Raw genomic sequence first — 21,322 nt, forward strand, 5'->3', positions numbered from 1 at the left:
GATTCATGATGTCAACTCATATATAAGTTGTTTGCTAAGACATGACTTGCCACTCTTTTGTTGTGGTGCAAACTGCAAATGGAGGGAGGATGAAGTGATTTTCTGCATAGGAAGCATTACAACACACTCTTTTAACTTAACTCTGTGTCATTTATGGTTGCCACCAAACAAATAAACTACGAAGAGCTTTTATAGAGTACTAAAAGTTGTTGTTCTTAAGTGTGTAGAATGTAAGAAATTGACGGAAAAAAATGGCTTGTTAACTGCCTGTGGTTGGGAGGAGCAGAGTCAGAGAATGGTGGAAATGGTTTGACATTAGCTACTGTTTTGCATCTGTGGTGATAGTTTTAAAGTAATGGCTACAAGCCATACAACCAAGACAATACAAAATTAGACTTTATTGATCCCACACTGGGGAAATTTAGTCGTTAGAGCCAGCAAGTACTACAAGCACAGTGGCATAAAGAGATCAAAATAAAAAAAGTATACAGGATATGGGATGGGTTGCCCATGATTGATGTCAGCTTGGCTAACATCCTCCTCTCACCAGCTTTCTTGATGGTGTCTAGAGGGCAGTCAAGGACAGACCCAGCTCTCCTGATCAGTTTAAGTCTTTTCCTGTCCCTCTCAGAGCTTCCACAGCCCCAGCTGATAACTACACAGAAAACTGCATATGCCACCGCAGAGTCATAAAATGTTTTTAACAGTGTCCTACTCACTCCAAAGGACCTCAGTCTTCTTAGCGGGTGCAGACGACTTTGGCACCTCCTGTACAGGACATCTGTGTTATTTGTCCAGTCCAGGGGCCCGTTGCACAAAACTAAGATTAAGACATCCAGGATAAGTGACTGAGCCGAGTTCAACCAATCCAAAACATGAGCGTCCAGGCTTAATCGGTTGCACAAAGACCAAGCCAGGATGAGCAGACACGGATTCAATAAGCCAGGTGAAACCTATCCTGGATAAGTATGTGCACACGGCATCCTCAAATAGACCCTGCCATCGATCACAGATTCACTAGAAACTAGAGCAGCATTCTTTCCCCTGTCGGAGGAAGAAGTCCTCATGGAGGCTTACGAGGAGGTGAAGGACCAAATTAAAAAGAAAGGCAACACCGCCACAGTTATAAAACAATGAGAGAAAGCGTGGCAAAGTATTGCAGACTGCCTGAATGCGTAAGTAGCGCACAAATACCCACTCACAGCTCCGCTGAAACATCACAATTACAATCCAAAGAGTTGATTAACATCTCCGAAAACATAGTTGTACTCGGATTATGGATCAGTTGAAATTGTAAGTGAAATTGTGTAAATGTAACTCCATCAGACTGTATAACTCCTTGTTATACCATGGTCTGGATGAATACTCGTTTCTGATTGGCTGCAGGGTGTCTGTTAAAAAGTGTTGTAGGACACCTATAAAAAAGTTCCGGTCAAATAGCCTGATTGTTCTAAATTATTGCGCTGGCTCAAACGCTAGTTGGTAACAGAAACTGTCTTGCTTACCTTACTTACTTACTCGCTTGATACAGAGTGAATGGTAAATAATATTTCGAAAAATGATTTAGGAAACTATCTGTGGACTTTGATTCTTTGAAGCAAAATTGCGCATCATCCTCTGGACACACACAAGCAGTAAGAGGTGCACGTGCCCTCTGAAATGATACTTTGTATCAAGTAACAACGTTAAGCAATCATCTCACTTCCCTCCACTGATTAGGCCTAATATAACAGCTGCGGCCGACCGAGCTGCAGGTTCTGTGGCCAGAGCCGGTTACCTTGGCAACGTGTCACAACGATAGATATTAAATAGTCCACTTCTTGTGGAAAAACTTATGATTTTAACGGCAGAAAGCAACATTAACGTATTAATAATTGATTTAATATTTCTTTTTTTTGTAAGTGGTATAAGCGGAGCTTCGCGTTGGACGGTTCACGCCTCCGCAGCGTACATTCATTTCTGATAATGGACACCTCGTCGGGCATTATCTCTTACATAATTTCTCTTTGGGATAAATAAAGTTGATCTTATCTTATCAAGTTAGATTGATTTGGCCTCTTATGTTTGTGCTGTACACAAGCTTGCAGGCTTCTGCATCCATTCATTTGTCTGTCCATTTGTTGTGTACGGATTTGTCCTGCATTTATTTTCAGTGTGTAGACATGCGCTTTCTAAATTGTAGAGTCACTGTGTGACTTCAGTTTGGAAAGGAACTGATGCTTTGATTTATCCTTATTCAATAAAGGAACATCATGTTACTCTTTGATGTGTATTTATATTTATATTGGATGTGTATTTTATATATAGCCTATGGGAAACTGTCTATCTGATGATTGCAACACATCTAAAATCATTTATCTACAATGATTGAAATTAATTAAAATTGAAATTAATGATGCTTATGTTTTGTGTCAATGTTTAAATAATGACCGCGGATCTAGTTGAATGTGATAACAATGTGTAGTGGTCAGTGGAATGACTATTGGTTTCCATTTGTGATGACTGCTGACTGAGATAAGGGATGAGATTAAATAGATCCTGGAACTTAGCCTGGACTGGAGCAGGCTAGCTCCACAGAATAAATCTCCATGGTAACTTATCCCATGACATATCCCACTTTCCGCTATCTTGCTTTTGTGCTTTTGGATAAGTTGAGCCAGGATAACCAACATATCCCGGCTTAATCCCTTATCCTAGTTTTGTGCAACGGGCCCCAGTTTGTTGTTGAGGTAAACACTTAGGTATTTGTAATCGCCCACAATTTCAATGTCCAAGCTCTGGATGTTCACCGGTGTAGTCTGTGATATCTTCCTTCAGAAATCAATCACCATCTCCTTCGTCTTGCTGCTGTTCTTGTGCAGGTGGTTCAGTCCACACCAGTCGACGAAGTTGGTTGTAACCTCCCTTTATTCTAATTAGGTCCCCTGTGATACGCATCGAACAATGGCAGTCCAATGTGTAGAGGGTGAAGAGGAAAGGGGAGAGCACTGTCCCCTGTGGAGCTCCCTGTGCTGCAAACAACATTGGACACACAGTTGCGAAGCCTTATATACTGTGGTCTGTCGGTGAGGTAGTTGATGGTCCATGCAGCCAGGTGGCAGTCTACACGAGCTCTTTCCAGCTTCCCCCTGAATAGTGATGGTTGGATTGTGATGAATGCGTTGGAGAAATCCAGTCGGTATAATCCTCTCCAAGGTCTTCATCACGTGGGAGGTTAAGGCTACTGGCCTGAAGTGGTTGGGGTCCCTGGGATGTGCAGTCTTGGTGACTGGAACCACACAGGAAGTTTTCCACAGAGCCGGAACTCTAACTTGTTTAACAGGCGTTTACAGTTTCACATAAGACAGATGAACATAAAGAATGTTGCACTTTGGTTCCAAGGTTGTGGACCCAACCGCTGACACGAAAGTTGCATGTCTCCATACCTTTGTATGCTTTCTTTTGGTTTCTAGAGTAGAACGACATTTGAATGACAAAGTAGTTAGTTATATCTACTGCCTCAACAGCAGGCAAAACTTTCAGTTCAGTTGGAAAATTGCTCCTCGTCATGAAGTAAGGGTCACATCTAACATGATTTTTTGTTTATACCCTTCTCGTAATTTCATCTAAACTAGCCCAGTAAGAACTTTTCTTTATCTCATCCATTGCAGTTTTTACTTCTGGCCCTCCGTCTGTAACATGTAAAAACATTCCTTCTTATTAAAAGTTGCTGGTAACTGCCTGTAGTCTAAACATCACAGTGAATATTTTTTTTTTGGGGGGGGGCACACATGTGCTCTCTGGTACTTAAATAAATAGTACTGAACAGTAACTTTGTGTCTGATAATATGATTCACATACATGTATAAAATATTATACATACAGGTGCTGGTCATAAAATTAGAATATCATGGGAAAGTTGATTTATTTCAGTAATTCCATTCAAAAAGTGAAACTTGTATATTATATGACATAAAGACCTGGATGACCTGCAATTTTCTGATGCTAAACTCGGACAAAACTGAAGTTATAGTAGTAGGCCCTAAACATCTTAGAAAGTCACTTTCTGATGACATAGCAGTTATGGATGGCATTGCGCTGGCCTCCAGCACCACTGTAAAGAATCTGGGAGTTATCTTTGACCAAGACATGTCCTTTCACTCCCATGTAAAACAAATTTCAAGGACTGCCTTTTTTCACCTACGTAATATTGCAAAAATCAGGCATATTTTATCTCAAAATGATGCAGAAAAACTAGTCCATGCATTCGTAACTTCCAGGCTGGATTATTGCAATTCTTTACTATCAGGCTGCCCAAATTCGTTGCTGAATATTCTCCAGTTGCTCCAGAACGCTGCAGCACGTGTTCTGACAAAAACCAGGAAGCGAGATCATATTTCTCCAATACTCGCCACTTTGCACTGGCTCCCTGTAAAGTTTAGAATAGAGTTTAAAATTCTCCTCCTTACTTACAAAGCCATAAATGGCCAGGCACCTTCTTATCTTAAAGAGCTCATAGTACCTTATTGCCCTACTCGAACACTGCGTTCCCAGAATGCAGGTCTACTTACGGTTCCTAAAGTCTCAAAAAGCAGAACAGGAGTCAGAGCATTTAGCTATCAAGCTCCTCTCCTGTGGAACCATCTTCCAGTCTTTGTCCGGGAGGCAGACACTGTCTCTACATTTAAGAGTAGGCTTAAAACTTTCCTTTTTGATAAAGCTTATAGTTAGGGCTGGCTCAGGCTTGTCCTGGACCAGCCCCTAGTTATGCTGCTATAGGATTAGACTGTCGGGGGACATCCAAAGATACACCGAGCTCCTCCGTCCTTCTGTCCCTCTCCATCCGCACGCTCTCATGTCCTACCACGGCGTGTTACTAACTTAGCTCCTTCCCCGGAGTCTCTGTGCTTTGTCGTCTTGCAGGTTCCCATGGACAGTGGCTGAATCTGGATTGTGGATTTCAGCTGCATCTCCTGCCTTGGCCCTGCCTGACATCCACTGCAACTGCTACTGCTATTATTACATCCACTGTCACTGTTACTGTGACTGCGTGTCTGTCTCTCTGTCTCTGTCTCTGTCTCTCTCTCTGACTGCTTTTCTGTCTGTCTGTCTGTCTGTCTGTCTGTCTGTCTGTCTGTCTGTCTCACTCTCCCTCTCTTGCTCTTCCTCTCTCACCCAACCGGTCGAGGCAGATGGCCGCCCACCCAGAGTCTGGTTCTGCTTGAGGTTTCTGCCTGTTAAAAGGAAGTTTTTCCTCGCCACTGTCGCCAAGTGCTTGCTCATGGGGGAATTGTTGGTTTCTTTGTAGATAAAAGAGCTTGGTCTGTACCAGCTCTATATGGAAAGTGTCCTGAGACAACTTCTGTTGTGATTTGGCGCTATACAAATAAAATTGAATTGAATTGAATTGAATATTCATTCATTACACACAGACTGATATATTTCAAATGTTTAGTTCTTTAATTTTGATGATTTTAAACTAACAACTAATGAAAGTCCAAATTTCAGTATCTCAGAAAACTAGAATATCACTTAAGACTGATACAAAAAAAGGATTTCTAAAAATGTTGTCCAACTGAAAAGTATAAACATGAAAAGTATGAGCATGTACAGCACTTAATACTTAGTTGGGGCTCCTTTTGCCTGAATTACTGCAGCACTGCAGCACTGCTCAGGTGTTATGAGAGCCCAGGTTGCTTTGATGGTGGCCTTCAGCTCTTCTGCGTTGTTGAGTCTGGCATCTCGCATCTTCCTCTTCACAATACCCCATAGATTTTCTATGGGGTTACGGTCAGGGGAGTTTGCTGGCCAATCAAGTACAGGGATACCATGGTCTTTAAACCAGGTACTGGTAGCTTTGGCACTGTGAGCAGGTGCCAAGTCCTATTGAAGAATGAAATCTGCATCTCCATAAAGTTGGTCAGCAGCAGGAAGCAGGAAGTGCTCCAAAACTTCCTGATAGACAGCTGCATTGACCTTGGACCTAAGGAAACACAGTGGACCAACACCAGCAGATGACATGGCACCCCAAACCATCACTGACTGTAGAACAGTCGACCTCAGGCAACGTGGATTCTGTGCCTCTCCTCTCTTTCTCCAGACTCTGGGACCTTGATTACCAAAGGACATGCAAAATTTACTTTCATCCGAGAACATGACTTTGGACCACTCAGCAGCAGTCCAGTCCTTTTTGTCTTTAGCCCAGGTGAGACGCTTCTGACACTGTCTCTTGTTCAAGAGTGGCTTGACACAAGGAATGCAACAGCTGAAACCCATGTCTTGCATACGTCTGTGAGTGGTGGTTCTTGAAGCACTGACTCCAGCTGCAGTCCACTCTTTGTGAATCTCCCCCGCAGTTTTGAATGGGTTTTGTCTCACTATCCTCTCCAGGGTGCGGTTATCCCTATTGCTTGTACACTTTTTTCTACAACATCTTTTCCTTCCCTTTGCCTTTCTACTAATGTGCTTGGACACAGAGCTCTGTGAACATCCAGTCTCTTTAGCTTGACCTTTTGGGACTTGCCCTCCTTGTGCAAGGTGTCAATGATCGTCTTTTGGACAACTGTCAGGTCAGCAGTCTTCCCCATGATTGTGTAGCTTACAGAACTAGACTGAGAGACCATTTAAAGGCCTTTGCAGGTGTTTTGAGTTAATTAGCTGATTAGAGTGTGGCACCAGATAGCTTCAATATTGACTTTTCCACAATATTCAAATTTTCTGAGATATTCAATTAGGGTTTTCATTAGTTGTCAGGTATAATCATCAATATTAAAACAAGTAAATACTTGAAATATGTCGGTCTGTGTGAAATGAATGTATACATTATACAAGTTTCACTTTTTGAATGGAATTACTGAAAAAAAATCAACTTTTCCATGATATTCTAATTTTATGACCAGCACCTGTACATAGACAGAATTAATTCACACATTTACTGCTGCTGGCTGAGAGAGTGGAAAGAACCTCCTTTCTTGAGGGCATACATAGTAGAAATTCACTAACCTGCCCTGACTCGCTTTGACATGCAAGAGCTCCTCAGTGAAAGCTCCAATATGCAGCATATAAATGTGTGTGTATCTGTGATGTTGTTGCAATGTGATGTTATGGTTGTGCATGAGAGCAAGTGTTAAGTGTGTGTGGTCAACCACAATAAGGGTTAGGTGAGACTCCTGGTCTTCAAGGGTACCACCTGATACAAGCTCCCCACATTCTCTCACTTTATACACATTACTGGTGTCATGTATGGGTTTGTATGTATAGTATGTAGGAATTAAGAGGAGAATGGGGAAACAGTGGTGTCGAAAAGTAGAAAGGAAAGGTGTAGACTGCAAGACAGTCTTAAAACATACAGGAAAGCCCTACGCAGTGCTAAAGCAGCCCATTACTCTGCACTAACAGAGGAAAATAAGAATAATCCCAGGTTTCTCTTCAGCACTGTAGCCAGGCTGACAGAGTCATAATTCTGTTAAACCATGTATTCCTTTAGCTCTGAACAGTAATGACTTCATGAGCTTCTTTAATGATAAAATTCTTACTATTAGAGACAGAGTTCATCAGCCCCTGCTGTCAACAGGTACTGTTTTGTCTTCAAACACAGAAACCGTAGAAACTGTTATTAAACCTGTTGCAGTTTTAAACTGTTTTTCACCTGTTGACCTTTACCAACTAATTTCAATAATTTTATCATCAAAATCATCAACCTGTATTCTAGACCCCATCCCAACTAAGCTGCTTAAGGAAGTTTTACATTTAATTGACTCTTCCTTATTAGACTGATCAATCTATAGACCGATATCCAGCCTTCCCTTTCTGTCAAAAACTCTTGAGAAAGCAGTTGCTTATCAGCTGTGCGACTTTCTACACAACAATCGTGTATTTGAGGATTTGCAGTCAGGATTTAGAGTGCATCATAGCACAGAGACAGCACTGCTTAAAGTTACATCCTGGTCGGATGAGGTGGTCACTTTGCAAAATGCAGTGAGGGATTGGAAGGCAGAAGTAACAGGACTGAAGGAGCAATGTGAGAATATGGAGGGGCGAATGAGGAGGTGTAATGTAAGGATCCTTGGCGTCCCCGAAACGGCCGGTTCGAGCTCTACTGCTTCGGTTGCTAAACTGCTAATGGAGGTGCTACAGCTCGAGAAGGAGCCGCTGATCGACCGCTCACACCGGAGCCTGGGACCGGCTAAACCCGGCGGTAGGCCCCGCGTCATTATCGCCAAACTACATTACTACCAGGAGTGTGCAGAGGTGCTGCGCCGTGCACGCACTCGGGGCTCACTTCGCTACAACGGGGATCCGATCACTATCTTTCCTGACTACACTGCAAGCGTGGCTAAAGCCCGGGCGGCTTTCACGGAGGTGAGGAAGCTGCTGCGCGACCGGCAGGGAGTCCGATTTGGATTATTGTTCCCGGCTCGGCTCCGAATCACGTACGAGGGAGCTGACAAGCAGTTTACCGACCCTGAAAAAGCGATGGCCTATGTGAAGATGAACATTATTCCACCCACGGACACTGGAAATTAACCGTAAGACTGAACTCTTTAAAGTAATGCAAAGCCCGGCATAATTTTCTTTACACCAGTAACTTTTTTCCACGGAGACGACGTTTTAATGCTGTATACGTCCCAGAGTGCTGTTTGTCGTTTTATTTTTCTATTTTCTTAACTTACTTCTTTATTTCACTTTATTAGCACTCATTTAATTTTATCTATTTACTTTCTTTATTTGTGAGGCTGGGCGGAAGCCTGGGTAGCTTGAGCTATATTCCCCCATAACAAGCACTACATGTGTGGATTTTTATTTGGAAGTGACTGTTATCACCATGTTCAAGTAGGTGATGGGGTGGTTATAGATGCTGGACCTGTTTGTTTGTTTGTTGGGTTTACTCTGCCAGACTTTTGCATTGATACTATTTTTTTTTACTCTGCTTCAGTATACATGGGTTTCATACAAAGAACAAAATTAGGATGTATGTAGTATGGCCAGCATGAGTAATATCAGCAGATATGGTGGTCACCCAGTTAAATGTGTGAGCTGGAATGTAAAATCCCTGAATCATCCTAGGAAATTTAAAAAAGTATTTACACATTTAAAACGACTTAACACAGACATTGCATTTTTACAGGAGACACATATACGCTCAGTCGATAACCTGTATCTCATCAGGAGATGGGCAGGCCAAGTGTTTCAATCCAATTTTCAGTCCAAGGCAAGAGGGGTGGCTATTTTGATTAGTAACACAGTGCAATTTACAGTGTCTAATGTCCAGATTGACTCAGCTGGACGATATGTTATTGTGGTTGGGGAATTACACACACTTCCAGTCATACTCGCCTGTATTTATGCACCAAATTGGGACAATCCTATGTTTTTTAATGATTTTTTTTCTCTTCTACCAAACATGTCAACACATAATCTTATAATTGGAGGAGATATAAACTGTGTACTCTCACCTCTTGATCGGAGTACCCTCGGGAGAACACCCCTGACCAATTCTGCCCAATCTATTAAGCTGTTTCTTGAATCTTATGGTGTAGCTGATGTGTGGCGTTTCCGTAACCCTACCTCAAGGGCCTATTCCTTCTTCTCCCCAGTTCATAAAACATATTCGCGTATTGATTGTTTTTTTCTTGACAAGAGAATTTTACACTCTATACTAGAATGTGACTACGAGGCCATAGTTATCTCAGATCATGCGCCTCTGACTATGAAAACACTCACCCCTGACACACAATCCATCTATCGCCCATGGCGATTTAACGCTCTCCTTCTCTCAGAGGAGGAGTTTGTAAACTTTATATCATCCGAAATCAGTTTCTTTCTTGAGGTCAATCAAACTCCAGGAATGTTGGTCTCTACTGTCTGGGAGTCATTAAAGGCATACCTAAGGGGTCAGATTATTTCATATTGTGCAAACAAAAAGAAGACAAATACTGATCGCCTTAAACAGTTAACCAATGAAATATTAGAGCTAGACAGGTTATACAGCCACTCCCCCTCAGCAGATTTAATTAAAAATCGCATTACCCTACAAACAGAGTTTAACAACTTGACTACTCAACAGGCTGAATATATTATTTCCAAGACAAAACATGGCCATTATGAACATGGGGAAAAGGCCGGGCGACTGCTTGCACATCAGCTGCGCCAAAAATCTGCTAGTCAAATAATTCCAGCAATACATGACGATCAGGGTATAAGACGTACTGATAGTAAAGATATTAATTCCTGTTTTAGCAAGTTCTATCAGCTATTGTACACTTCTGATTTAACCACTGATTCATCTGACATTGGAGAATTCTTTAAGACCCTGAACATACCATCTGTAAATTCTGAATTAGTTACTGAATTGGAAAGGGATCTCTCAGTCATGGAGGTAGTTTCAGCGATTAGAGACATGCAAAGTGGCAAATCCCCAGGGCCAGATGGCTTTCCAACAGAATTCTTAAAAAAATTTGATAACCAGCTCTCCCCTCTATTATTATCAGTATTTGAAGAATCTCTTCTCACAAGATCCTTACCCTCCTCCATGTGTGAAGCAGTTATTTCATTGTTGCTTAAAAAGGACAAAGACCCTCTCAACTGCAGCTCATATCGCCCTGTCTCCCTCCTTAATACAGATGCAAAAATTCTAGCAAAAATATTATCTCGACGCCTTGAGAAAGTAGTTTCAACCATCATCTCCCCTGATCATACGGGCTTTATAAAGGACCGTCATTCCTTTTTTAACATGAGGCGCCTATTTAATATTTTGTATGGTCCATTTCCACCTACCTACAGCAACAGCGAGGTGATACTTTCGCTTGATGCTGAAAAAGCGTTTGACCGTGTTGAATGGGACTACCTTTTTCAGACGTTGGAGGCATTTAAATTTGGTCCGAAATTCATTTCTTGGATAAAAATTTTATATACTTCTCCAATGGCTGCAGTTCGTACTAATAACAATATATCTAGATTTTTTAACTTGCAACGAGGTACAAGACAGGGGTGCCCTCTATCACTACTCCTCTTTGCGATCTCAATTGAACCACTGGCAATAGCTTTAAGACAGAGCTCCATGATCAAGGGGATTCAGCGGGCAGGTTCAGAACATAAAGTGTCGCTATATGCGGATGATTTGTTGTTGTTTACCTCGGACCCCCTCTCTAGTATTCCAGAATTACTGATCTTACTTGCAAAATTTGGAAGTATATCTGGCTATAAGGTCAATCTCCAGAAAAGTGAGTTGATGCCCATTAATTCCACAGAGGGGACAGATATTGGGCAAAGTCCCTTTAAAATTAGCCCTAAAAAATTTAGATACTTAGGTGTATGGGTAACACGTAATTACAAGGATCTCTACAAGGCCAATTATCAACCTTTGCTATCGAGCCTCAAACAAGATTTAGATCGCTGGGATGCCCTACCTCTCTCCCTGGGAGGGAGGATAAATTCAATTAGAATGAATGTGCTTCCCAGATTTCTCTATTTATTTCAGAATCTTCCTATGTTTTTAACAAAATCTTTTTTTTTCAATTTAGATAGTCAGATATCAGCCTTTATATGGAATAAGAAGCAACCAAGGATAGGTAAAAATGTGCTACAGATGCCTCGTACATTGGGAGGCATGTCGCTCCCAAACTTCAGATATTACTACTGGGCTGCTAATATAAGGACACTGATGTATTGGATGAGGAGTGATGCTAATAACCTCAGCTGGTTGATACTAGAGAAGGCTTCAATTGAACATACTTCGCCTGCAGCATTGTTATGCTCAAAATTACCTTTAAATAAGCCCATTTCTAATTTTACATCCAATATAACTGTTATTCATACATTGAAGATCTGAAATCAGTTTAGATGATCTCTTAACATGACAGAACTATTGTTTGCTGCTCCAGTGACGAAAAACCACATGTTTACCCCTTCGATAATCGATAATGCCTTTGACTCCTGGTCACAAATTGGAATTAAGTCACTATACGATCTCTACATAGAAGGTAAATTTGCTTCCTTTGAACAGATGTCACAAAAATTTGGTATTCACAAGTCAGATTTTTTCAGATATCTACAAGTCAGATGCTTTGTTGCATCTAACTCAGACTGTTTCCCTTTATGCCCTCCCAAATCACTCCTAGACTCAATCTTTAAATGTTTTATAGTCTCCAAACAAATTATCAGCAAGATTTATAAACTGATCAATTCACATCAAGCGACTACTCTAGAGTCTATTAAGCATACATGGGAAACAGATTTGGAGGAACCTATTTCAGAGCTGGTCTGGCAAAAGATTATTCAGAGGATCTATTCCTCCTCTGTATGCCTGAGACATGCTGTGGTACAATTTAAAATCGTACATCGTCTCCATTGGTCCAAGGAAAGATTATCTAAATTCAAACCAGATTTGGACACAACTTGTGACCGATGTAAACAATTTCCAGCTACATTGTTGCATATGATTTGGACTTGTCCAAGGCTGTATGGTTTTTGGCGATCTATTTTTGAGGCCTTCTCTAAAATATGTGGGAAAACGGTGCACCCATCCCCTCTAATTTCATTATTTGGTGTGACCCCAGTGGATATCTCTCTCAGTAAGTGTAATATAAATATGATTGCATTCTGTTCTTTGCTGGCCAGGAGGCTTATGCTTTCTAAATGGAAAGACTCTCAACCCCCCGCATATGGACATTGGATTAGAGAGGTCATGTATCATATCCATTTAGAAAAAATTAGGTATACCACTCGAGGATCTGTTGGAAAATTCTACTCTACTTGGCAACCCTTTATGACTTTCGTTGGAGATGTGGCTGCTGCCAACTTTACTGAATAATTAATGTAACTGTGTACAGTAATTATGTGACCCTGTGAAATGCTGTGGAACACATGTCATATTTCTCTCTCAATGCTTAATTTTTTTACTTTTATTTTTATTTATTTATTTTTTTTAAATCTGGCTATGGGTATATGTATTCTAAATTGGTCTAGCATCTTGGGGAAGGGTTTATGTTATGTCTGTTTATCTTGTGTTTTTTTGTATTGTTTTGCATTTAAATGAAAAATTGGAAAATACTAATAAAAAGACTTTGATCAAAAAAAAAAAAAAGTTACAAATGACCTTCTAACTGCACCAGACAAAGGATTTGTCTCTGTACTAGTCTTATTAGATCTTAGTGCTGCATTTGACACCATTGACCATGGTATCCTATTGCAGAAACAGGAACACTTCATTGGCATGAAGGGAACTGTGCTAAGCTGGTTTAAATCCTACTTTTCAGATCTCTCAGAGTTTGTACACATTAATGACGACTCCTCTGTGCTCACTAAAGTCAGCTATGGAGTTCCGCAGGGTTCTATGCTTAGACCAATTCTATTCACCTTATATAGGCTTCCTTTAGGGAACATTATCAGGAAGCACTCAATAAATTTTCATTACTATGAAGATGATACCCAGCTATATTTATCAATGAAGCCAAAAGAAACCAATCAGTTAACTAGACTGCAATTGCGTCTTCAGGATATAAAGACCTGGATGACCTGCAATTTTCTGATGGTAAACTCAGACAAAACTGAAGTTAAAGTACTAGGCCCTAAACATCTTAGAAACTCACTTTCTGATGACATAGCAGTTATGGATGGCATTGCGCTGGCCTCCAGCACCACTGTAAAGAATCTGGGAGTTATCTTTGATCAGGACATGTCCTTTCAGTCTCATGTAAAACAAATTTCAAGGACTGCCTTTTTTTCACCTACGTAATATTGCAAAAATCCTGTCTCAAAATGATGCAGAAACACTAGTCCAAGCATTCGTAAGTTCTAGGTTGGATTATTGCTATTCCTTACTATCAGGCTGCCCAAATTCGTTGCTGAATATTCACCAATTGCTCCAAAACGCTGCATGTGTTCTGATAAAAACGAGGAATAGAGATCATATTTCTCAGATAGATGCCGCTCTGCACTGGCTCCCTGTAAAGTTTAGAACAAATAAAATTTAAAATCCTCCTCCAGTGTTTCCCCTAGAATTTTTTTCAGGCCTGATGGCATCCAATGAAAAAACCCTAAACAGACGAGACGCGTGGGATGGACAGCAGCAGTCTGCAATTCTGCAATTATTATATTTGCATTTAAACTTTTGTTCACCAAGACTGTATTAAAGATCACAAGGAGAGGGTGACTTAATAAGGTGTATTTATTGCATACAAATGGAACATGCTTGATTACACATTGGCACTTCAACCGCAGAGTGTGCATGGTTCTGTGCTGCACTTGATTTTTCTCGGTTTAGAGAAGAACTTCACCAAGGCTTTGTGGTAGGGGAATTTCCTACACATAATTGAGATTCTATCAGTTATAAATAATTTTAACATTTAACAAACATTAAACATGTTTTTTATTAAGTTTTTAATTAGTTTTATTATAACAGAGTTACATTCATTTGACAATGCCTGGGGGGAAAATGACCCCTTCGTAGTTCTAGAGGAAAACTAGCCTATGCCTGTGTTATTTTCATCATTATTGCTTACCAAAAAAAAAGAAGCTCAATCAGAACAAAAACATAAGCTAAACAACAAATTGGAATTTTACCATGGGGAGTGTGGTACAACCAAGGGCTGTATGGTTATTAAGCCGTTCGGGATCCCAGCCAGATGTTCTGTGTAGCTGTATTTTTTAATTTTTTTTTGACTGGGTTACCAGTCGGACTCGGCCCGCGGTCACCCGTCAGATAGCAGCCAGCAGTCAGAGCGGGGTCACCCGTCGGACAGGTGTCAGCAGCAGTAATGGTCCTCAAGCAATCTGCAATCTGCCCCCCTTTCTTCCGTCTCACCTGCACCTGTCATTTTTTTTAGAGTTGCCTCGGTTACTCTCCCTTCATCTATTTTCCTTCTTCTTTATATTAAGACCCCGTTTACACTTAGGGAATACGCATATGTTTTCATGCGGTTTGGCCTCTTGTTTACACGCAAACAGAGTTTTTTTTCCACGGAAAACGATTTTTAAAAACTCCGGCCAAAGTGGAGATTTCTGAAAACAGGGTTAAACGGCGTTTTAGGTTCCAAAATGTCACAACATGCGACTGAATACTTAACGTCATGTGAGCAACCTATGTTTACTCTCGTGCCCATAGGTTTGGCATAGTGATGATGCCTGTTTATCCGGGATTCATGTAAACAACATTTTTGAAAACGATGTTGTGTGCACAATGTTATTTTTAAAAAGGGAGGGGCCAAAATATCCCCCAAAATTTTCCAAAATACCCTGCTATGTGTAAACGTAGGGGAAAGTTGTCTGTGGCCCAGGATAATTTTTCTTTTCTTTGGCGGCGCCATAGTTGGCTAGCTACAAACCTTAAACATCCCATAAAATATGTCCGCACTCTTAGCAGCGGTACTCGCATCTTTACTAGGCAACGAAGCAGGCTGACTCACGTTGCGCTGCACAGAGGCGCTCCTAAATGTAAATGATTATTGATGTATGAATGAATGGATAGGTGGCTTATTTTTGGCATATTGATTTTTATTTTTAGTTTTTTTGGCTTGGCGGGGGACCCTGTCGGCCTGGCGGCCGCCAGGCCTGTACAATGGTAGGGGAAACACTGCTCGTCGTTACTTACAGAGCCATAAATGGTCTGCAGATGGAATGCAGGCCTACTTATGGTTCCTAAAGTTTCCAAAAGCAGAACAGGAGCCAGATAATTTAGCTATCAAGCTCCTCTCCTGTGGAACCATCTTCCAGTCTTTGTCCGGAAGGCAGACACTGTCTCTACATTTAAGAGTAGGCTTAAAACTTTCCTGTTTGATAAAGCTTATAGTTAGGGCTGGCTCAGGCTTGTCGTGGACCAGCCCCTAGTTACGCTGCTATAGCATTAGACTGTCGGGGGACCTCCAAAGATACACCGAACTCCTCCGTTCTTCTCTCCCTCTCCACCTGCATGCTTTCATGTCCTACCACGACGTGTTACTAATGTATCTTCTTCGCCACAGTCTGCTTTGTAAGTGCTTTGTCATCTCGCAGGTTCCCTACATAGTGACTGAATCTGGATTGTGGGTTACAGGTACGTCTCCTACCACGGCCCTGCCTGACATCCACTGCTATCCACTGCAACTGCTACTACTATTATTAAGATTAAGATTAAGATTCGTACTTTATTAATCACAGCACACACATGCTACAGGGAAGAGGAGACTGTACACACGCCATGCTTTTTTGTGAAATTATTTTTTCCGCGTTTGACCCGTCCTCGGTCCGTCGTTCCTCCGCGGCAGACCAGGAGCGGTGGGCTGCCAGCTGCCTGCCGATGCCGGTGCCCGTGCCCGGGGACCCATCCCTCTTCGTCACTGTTGGTCAGGCGGTGATCTTCTTGCATGTTTTTAGTAGGGGTTATTTAAGGAGGAAACCCCGGGTGAACTCGGGGAGAACCGTGTTACACTATTACACTGTCATTGTTACTGTGATTGCATTTCCGTCTGTCTGTTTCACTCTCTCTCTCAGTCTCTCTCTGGTTGGTGATAATTCTTTATGGTCAGTAATACACATTTAAGTGAGGATTAATTACTCAGAAATGTGAGGGAACACCTGTGTGTGTGTGTGTGTCTGTGTGTGTGTGTGTGTGTGTGTGTGTGTGTGTGTGTGTGTGTGTGTGTGTGTGTGTGTGTGTGTGTTGAGCTTCTGTTTTGTCTATGTCTGTGGACTGGCCATTAGGAAACTCACTATCTGTTAGCTTTGTGTCGAGTGCCCTAGTGGCCATTGTCCGCTGAGGACAACAACACTATGTTGTTCTGAGCTGCAACAATCTGAGCAGCAAACTGGTGCGAACAGTCAGAGAAGCAAACACTCCTGGTCTTCAATGTCCCTTCCTAAAAGACCATGAGCAGGTGTGGGTTGTCCTGTCAGCATTGAAATACTCCTCAGAACTGCTGCCTTCCTGATGATGCACAGCAAGCTTCTGCTGCAGCAGAGCTACTGACTGTGATGGAGATAGGGAAAGCTGCAGATGTGGAGCCCTGTCCACACTCATAGAGCATAGCTCAGATCCTGATGGTTTTATATACTGTACATGAGGACAGTACAGTGTGGGAAAGAAATTCTTCACGACTGCTAGTGACAGCTCTTAGAAAGCGAAGCGTGTATGAAACAGAACTGAAATGTTCAATTCTGGCTGTTGTGTGTCATACCTCCCTCTCTTTCTCGCCCCCTCCAGGCCTCCTGTCTTCCAAATAAAGGTAAAATGCCAACATGAAAGATTCACCTTTCCCGGTAGTTGCTTTGTGAATCTTTAGCAATTTGCTTAATTTCATCAGTCCTTTATGTGTCAGTGTGTACAGCCACATTTTACACAACAGGTCTGATGTCTCTCATTAATATCCTATAAAAGTTACATCCTTTTTTCTACATGTGTAAGTACAGTGAAAAATATGATCAGGTACAAAGTAACAAAGGTATGGCACCCTGGTTGGACCAGCACTGTATATTTTGTTATCAGCCTTACCGGTGCCGTTGGTGTCAACCATGAGACCCTGGTTGACATGGTTCTGGATGAGCAGAAGAGTCTGCTCGAAGATCTCCCCGGCACGCGCCTGTTCCACGGTGTAGGGGTCACGTGGATACCGGAAAAGAGCTAGCAACTCTCCTGGGGTGCGAGGCTGACTGGAGGGATTAGGGATTGAGAGATACAGTGTAAGGGAAATAAGACAGAACAAAAGAGTGATGAAGGAGAGAGAACAATGGATATGATGTCATGCGTAGTGAAAACACAGGTGTGAGAAACAGTAGAAAAATGTGTGGGATTCAAGAGGGGGTGGAAGAAAGACAATTTCATGCTAAAAATGACATTCTGGTTAATCTTTTTGGGGGGGGCGAAGGCAGGAAATGCAAGCAAAGCTTTCTCTGACCCCTTGTAGAAAATGTCTTCACTGCAGCTTGAGCAGGTCAGAGAGATGGATAAGAACAGAACATGCACAAATATCTCTGTCATTTCACTCATGGATTAGATCTCCTCACCATGAGCCAACCACTCAGTTTATGTGCATGACTATGTGTTGTTCCTGCTTTCAGATCATTGGACTGCTTTACTATCACCTCAAGCAACTTTTAAAACACATATTCAACTGCAGCTTGTAACGCTCAGCCAGAGTTACACTTCAAAGTGTGGGAGACCATTAAGTCACATGCCAGATCCGTAGTGTGAAAAAACCCAGTCCAAAATGAAAAAACAAAAATAGTCTAATTTTGCAAGCAAATTTAAATGACAAGGTACACGTCTAAGCAAGTTAGCAAGCAACTTACTAATAAAAATGTTTAAAACTGAAATTTTGGCAAAGATATGTTAAGTTGCATAGCTTTTCATTGGATATCTGGTACAGCCGCAATACACTCCAATTGCATATATTCTATAATAAACACACAATATACATGTCGAACATTAGAATTATGAAAAATAACGTGAATATCTATTCCATAATAAACTCGTCATAGTGTAGTGTAATACATTTTATAGTGTAGTGTAATACATTTTATAATCCTGTGAATAATTAGCACACACAATACTTGAAATGGGGGAACTGTTGCAAAGACTTATCAGGTGTGTTTATTGTTTTTAAGTGGGAAAAACTGTTAACTTAATCCTTACCTTATGTTTTGATCATTTGAAAAAAATGGCTGTTACACTTTGTTTGACTTCAACAGCTGTTACTATCAACAACACTGAAGGTCTAACTGTGTAAAACAACGCAACCGTTATGATGAGACTAACAGGTGTTAATGGCTTTTCTCCTGATATGCTCTCATTCTCAATGTCAATCTGTTTTTGTTTTTTTTTATTAATTCAAAACCATAATCAAAGACCCCAGTGCCATCAGCCAAGATGGAGGCTGCACCTTAATCTGTGATTGTCATAAAGAGAACTGGAAATCCCATCACTTCAGTTTAGGTTACAACTGTGTGTTTGTGTCTGCATTTGTCTTCTTCAAGTACACTGCTAACACCATCATTCAACAGTATGGAAACATTTTGAGCTATACTGAAACCACCTACATCTCTTACGATGACATAAGTGCATGGAAACTTCACTTGACAAAGACATTAAGACAGTCATTTCCTTTATCATCGCAAAAATTATTGTTGATGTGCCAATGAAAAGGGGGTTGCCTGGTAAGGATAATGAAAAGCTGTTAACAAGCAGTGAATATATATATATATATATTTTTTTTTTATATATACAGTATATACTTAGCTGCATGAAGTTGTAGACTTAGTGGTTGTTAAATATTAAATGTTAAATAAATCAGCCACAAACCTACGGTGGCTGACAAGGGTATATATATATAAGTCACAAAATCATTTTGCCAAGATTTAGATAATTGGTCAAGTATTACAATAGAAAACTTAAAACCATTTGACCTCCCAAAATAAATATCTGTTATGATAAATGTTATAATAATCATGGGTAAATATCAAATTCATGCTGGTTATCTCTATTGCTTATTCACAGTGTTGACAAGCAAATACAAGAGCTTTGTAAAGGTATGTTGGATGTCCTGATATCCTAACAGGGAAAGGCTGTAGGTCTGTTTTGATATGTCTTTTATTTGTTCATGTGAGCTCTGGAGGTCTACAGTCTCCTTCCCTTGTTTTCCCTTTTGTGCTCCTGTGTTTTGCCTTCCCTTTTGTCTCCTGTCTGTCTCTCCCCATCTGTCTTGTTTGGGCTGTGTTAATGCAGGGCATGGCCTCTCCTCCTGAGCGCAGCTGTGCTCAATTTAGCAATCAGACTCTTCCGCCTACTCAGTACATAAGAATCTGGGTTCCAGCCAGTATTTGTCAAATCATCAATCTACCTGCATGGTAACAACTAAGACCTATCCATCCATCCATTTCCTATGCCGCTTATCCCTTTTGGGGTCGCGGGGGGGCCGGAGCCTATCTCGGCTGTCAACGGGCGAGAGGCGGGGTACACCCTGGTCGCCAGCCGATCGCAGGGCAACATATATACACAAACAACCATTCACGCTCACACTCACACCTAGGGGCAATTTAGTCACCAATTAACCTAATGAGCATGTTTTTGGTCTGTGGGAGGAGGCCGGAGTACCCGGAGAAAACCCACGCATGCACGGGAAGAACATGCAAACTTCACACAGAAAGGCCCGACTTGCTGTGAGGCACGCGCACTACCTGTTGCTCCACCGTGCAGCCTCAACTAAAACCTAGTCATACCTAAGTACCTTTTGACTTATGTCTGCTACGTGCCTTCCTGACTCCTTTTTGTCTGTCTGTGCTCAGGAGCAAATCCCACACCTGTCTTCATCTGTGCCCTGCCTGTGTGCTCTCACCTGAAGAAACTGGACTTGTCGTTTCCCGGACGCTTCTGGATTCACCTGTTGAATTGTCTCAAATTGTCAAATTTAAACTGTTAACATTCCTTCTGAGCTTGGTATTTTGAGTCCTAAAAACTATATGAACAATAACATAAGCTTGGTCTTGCTTGTTTGATGTCTTACGTATGTTTCATGGAGAGCAAATTATAATTCCTGTAAGAAAAAGTTTTGGGGAAAAAAAGTTTTTTTTAATGTAGGCAGAAGAGTGGAGTAAAAAGGTGACAAGACATGAAAAGCTACGGGTTCTTTTTTTTTTTTTTTTTTTTACATTTGGCCTAACAATTTAATAACAAAGCAAAAGATTTCTGTAGCTAGCGTTAGAGTACTACAGACTCTGACTTCTGGAAGAGCTTGCTCCTGGGTCCTCCCTCGAGGCCTGGAGCACTTCCATTGTGTTTAAAATACAGCTTTTTTTCTCTTGCATTTGTTTTCTAGGTTTGTGTTTGTGTTTTCTACTTTACAATGTTTCTGTATTTGCAGCGTGGTTGCTTTTTCTGTATTTGTTTTGGCTTTCAGCATGTTTTTTCATTTATAGCATGTTTTCTTTGTTGTATTTGAATTTTCGTATGTGTTGGCATTGTTTCTGAAGGTGCAGCATGTTTCTCCCAATGGAAATGTTTTGGGCTTTTACAACACATTTGCCTTTGTTGGCCACCATACAAAACTAATCAAAAGCTCAAATTACTTGCTGTACACAACCTTTTCTCTATGGCAGACATTGTATATTTGCAAATCAGAATCCAGTGTCTTGGGGGCAACGTTTTTGTGTAAACTATGCCCTTAAATAAATAGCTGCCACATAAACATAACATGATGTTGTGCATGCTGGTCTCCACACACACACATATATATATATATACACACACACTACACTAATATGGGGAAATACCACTGCGTGCTGTGAAATGTAAACATTGAGGACAATTTTAAGTTGCCCTACATTTGTTTTTCTAAGATTTACATACATTCAACATTGCATATGTGGGCCATATAAT

General features: G+C 41.2%; 1 protein-coding gene across 1 annotated transcript in view; it reads right to left on the minus strand.

Annotated features, from left to right (window-relative positions):
• LOC139342278 (peroxidasin) overlaps positions 1–21,322 on the minus strand; it is a 119,542-nt gene that overhangs the window by 32,807 nt on the left and 65,413 nt on the right. The window contains exon 15 of the mRNA XM_070979290.1: positions 17,444–17,601. Coding sequence (XP_070835391.1) covers positions 17,444–17,601 — 158 coding nt within the window. The remainder of the gene's footprint in view (positions 1–17,443; positions 17,602–21,322) is intronic.

The sequence above is a fragment of the Chaetodon trifascialis genome, chromosome 14 (genome assembly GCF_039877785.1).
Source record: "Chaetodon trifascialis isolate fChaTrf1 chromosome 14, fChaTrf1.hap1, whole genome shotgun sequence".
Classification (NCBI taxonomy): domain Eukaryota; kingdom Metazoa; phylum Chordata; class Actinopteri; order Chaetodontiformes; family Chaetodontidae; genus Chaetodon; species Chaetodon trifascialis.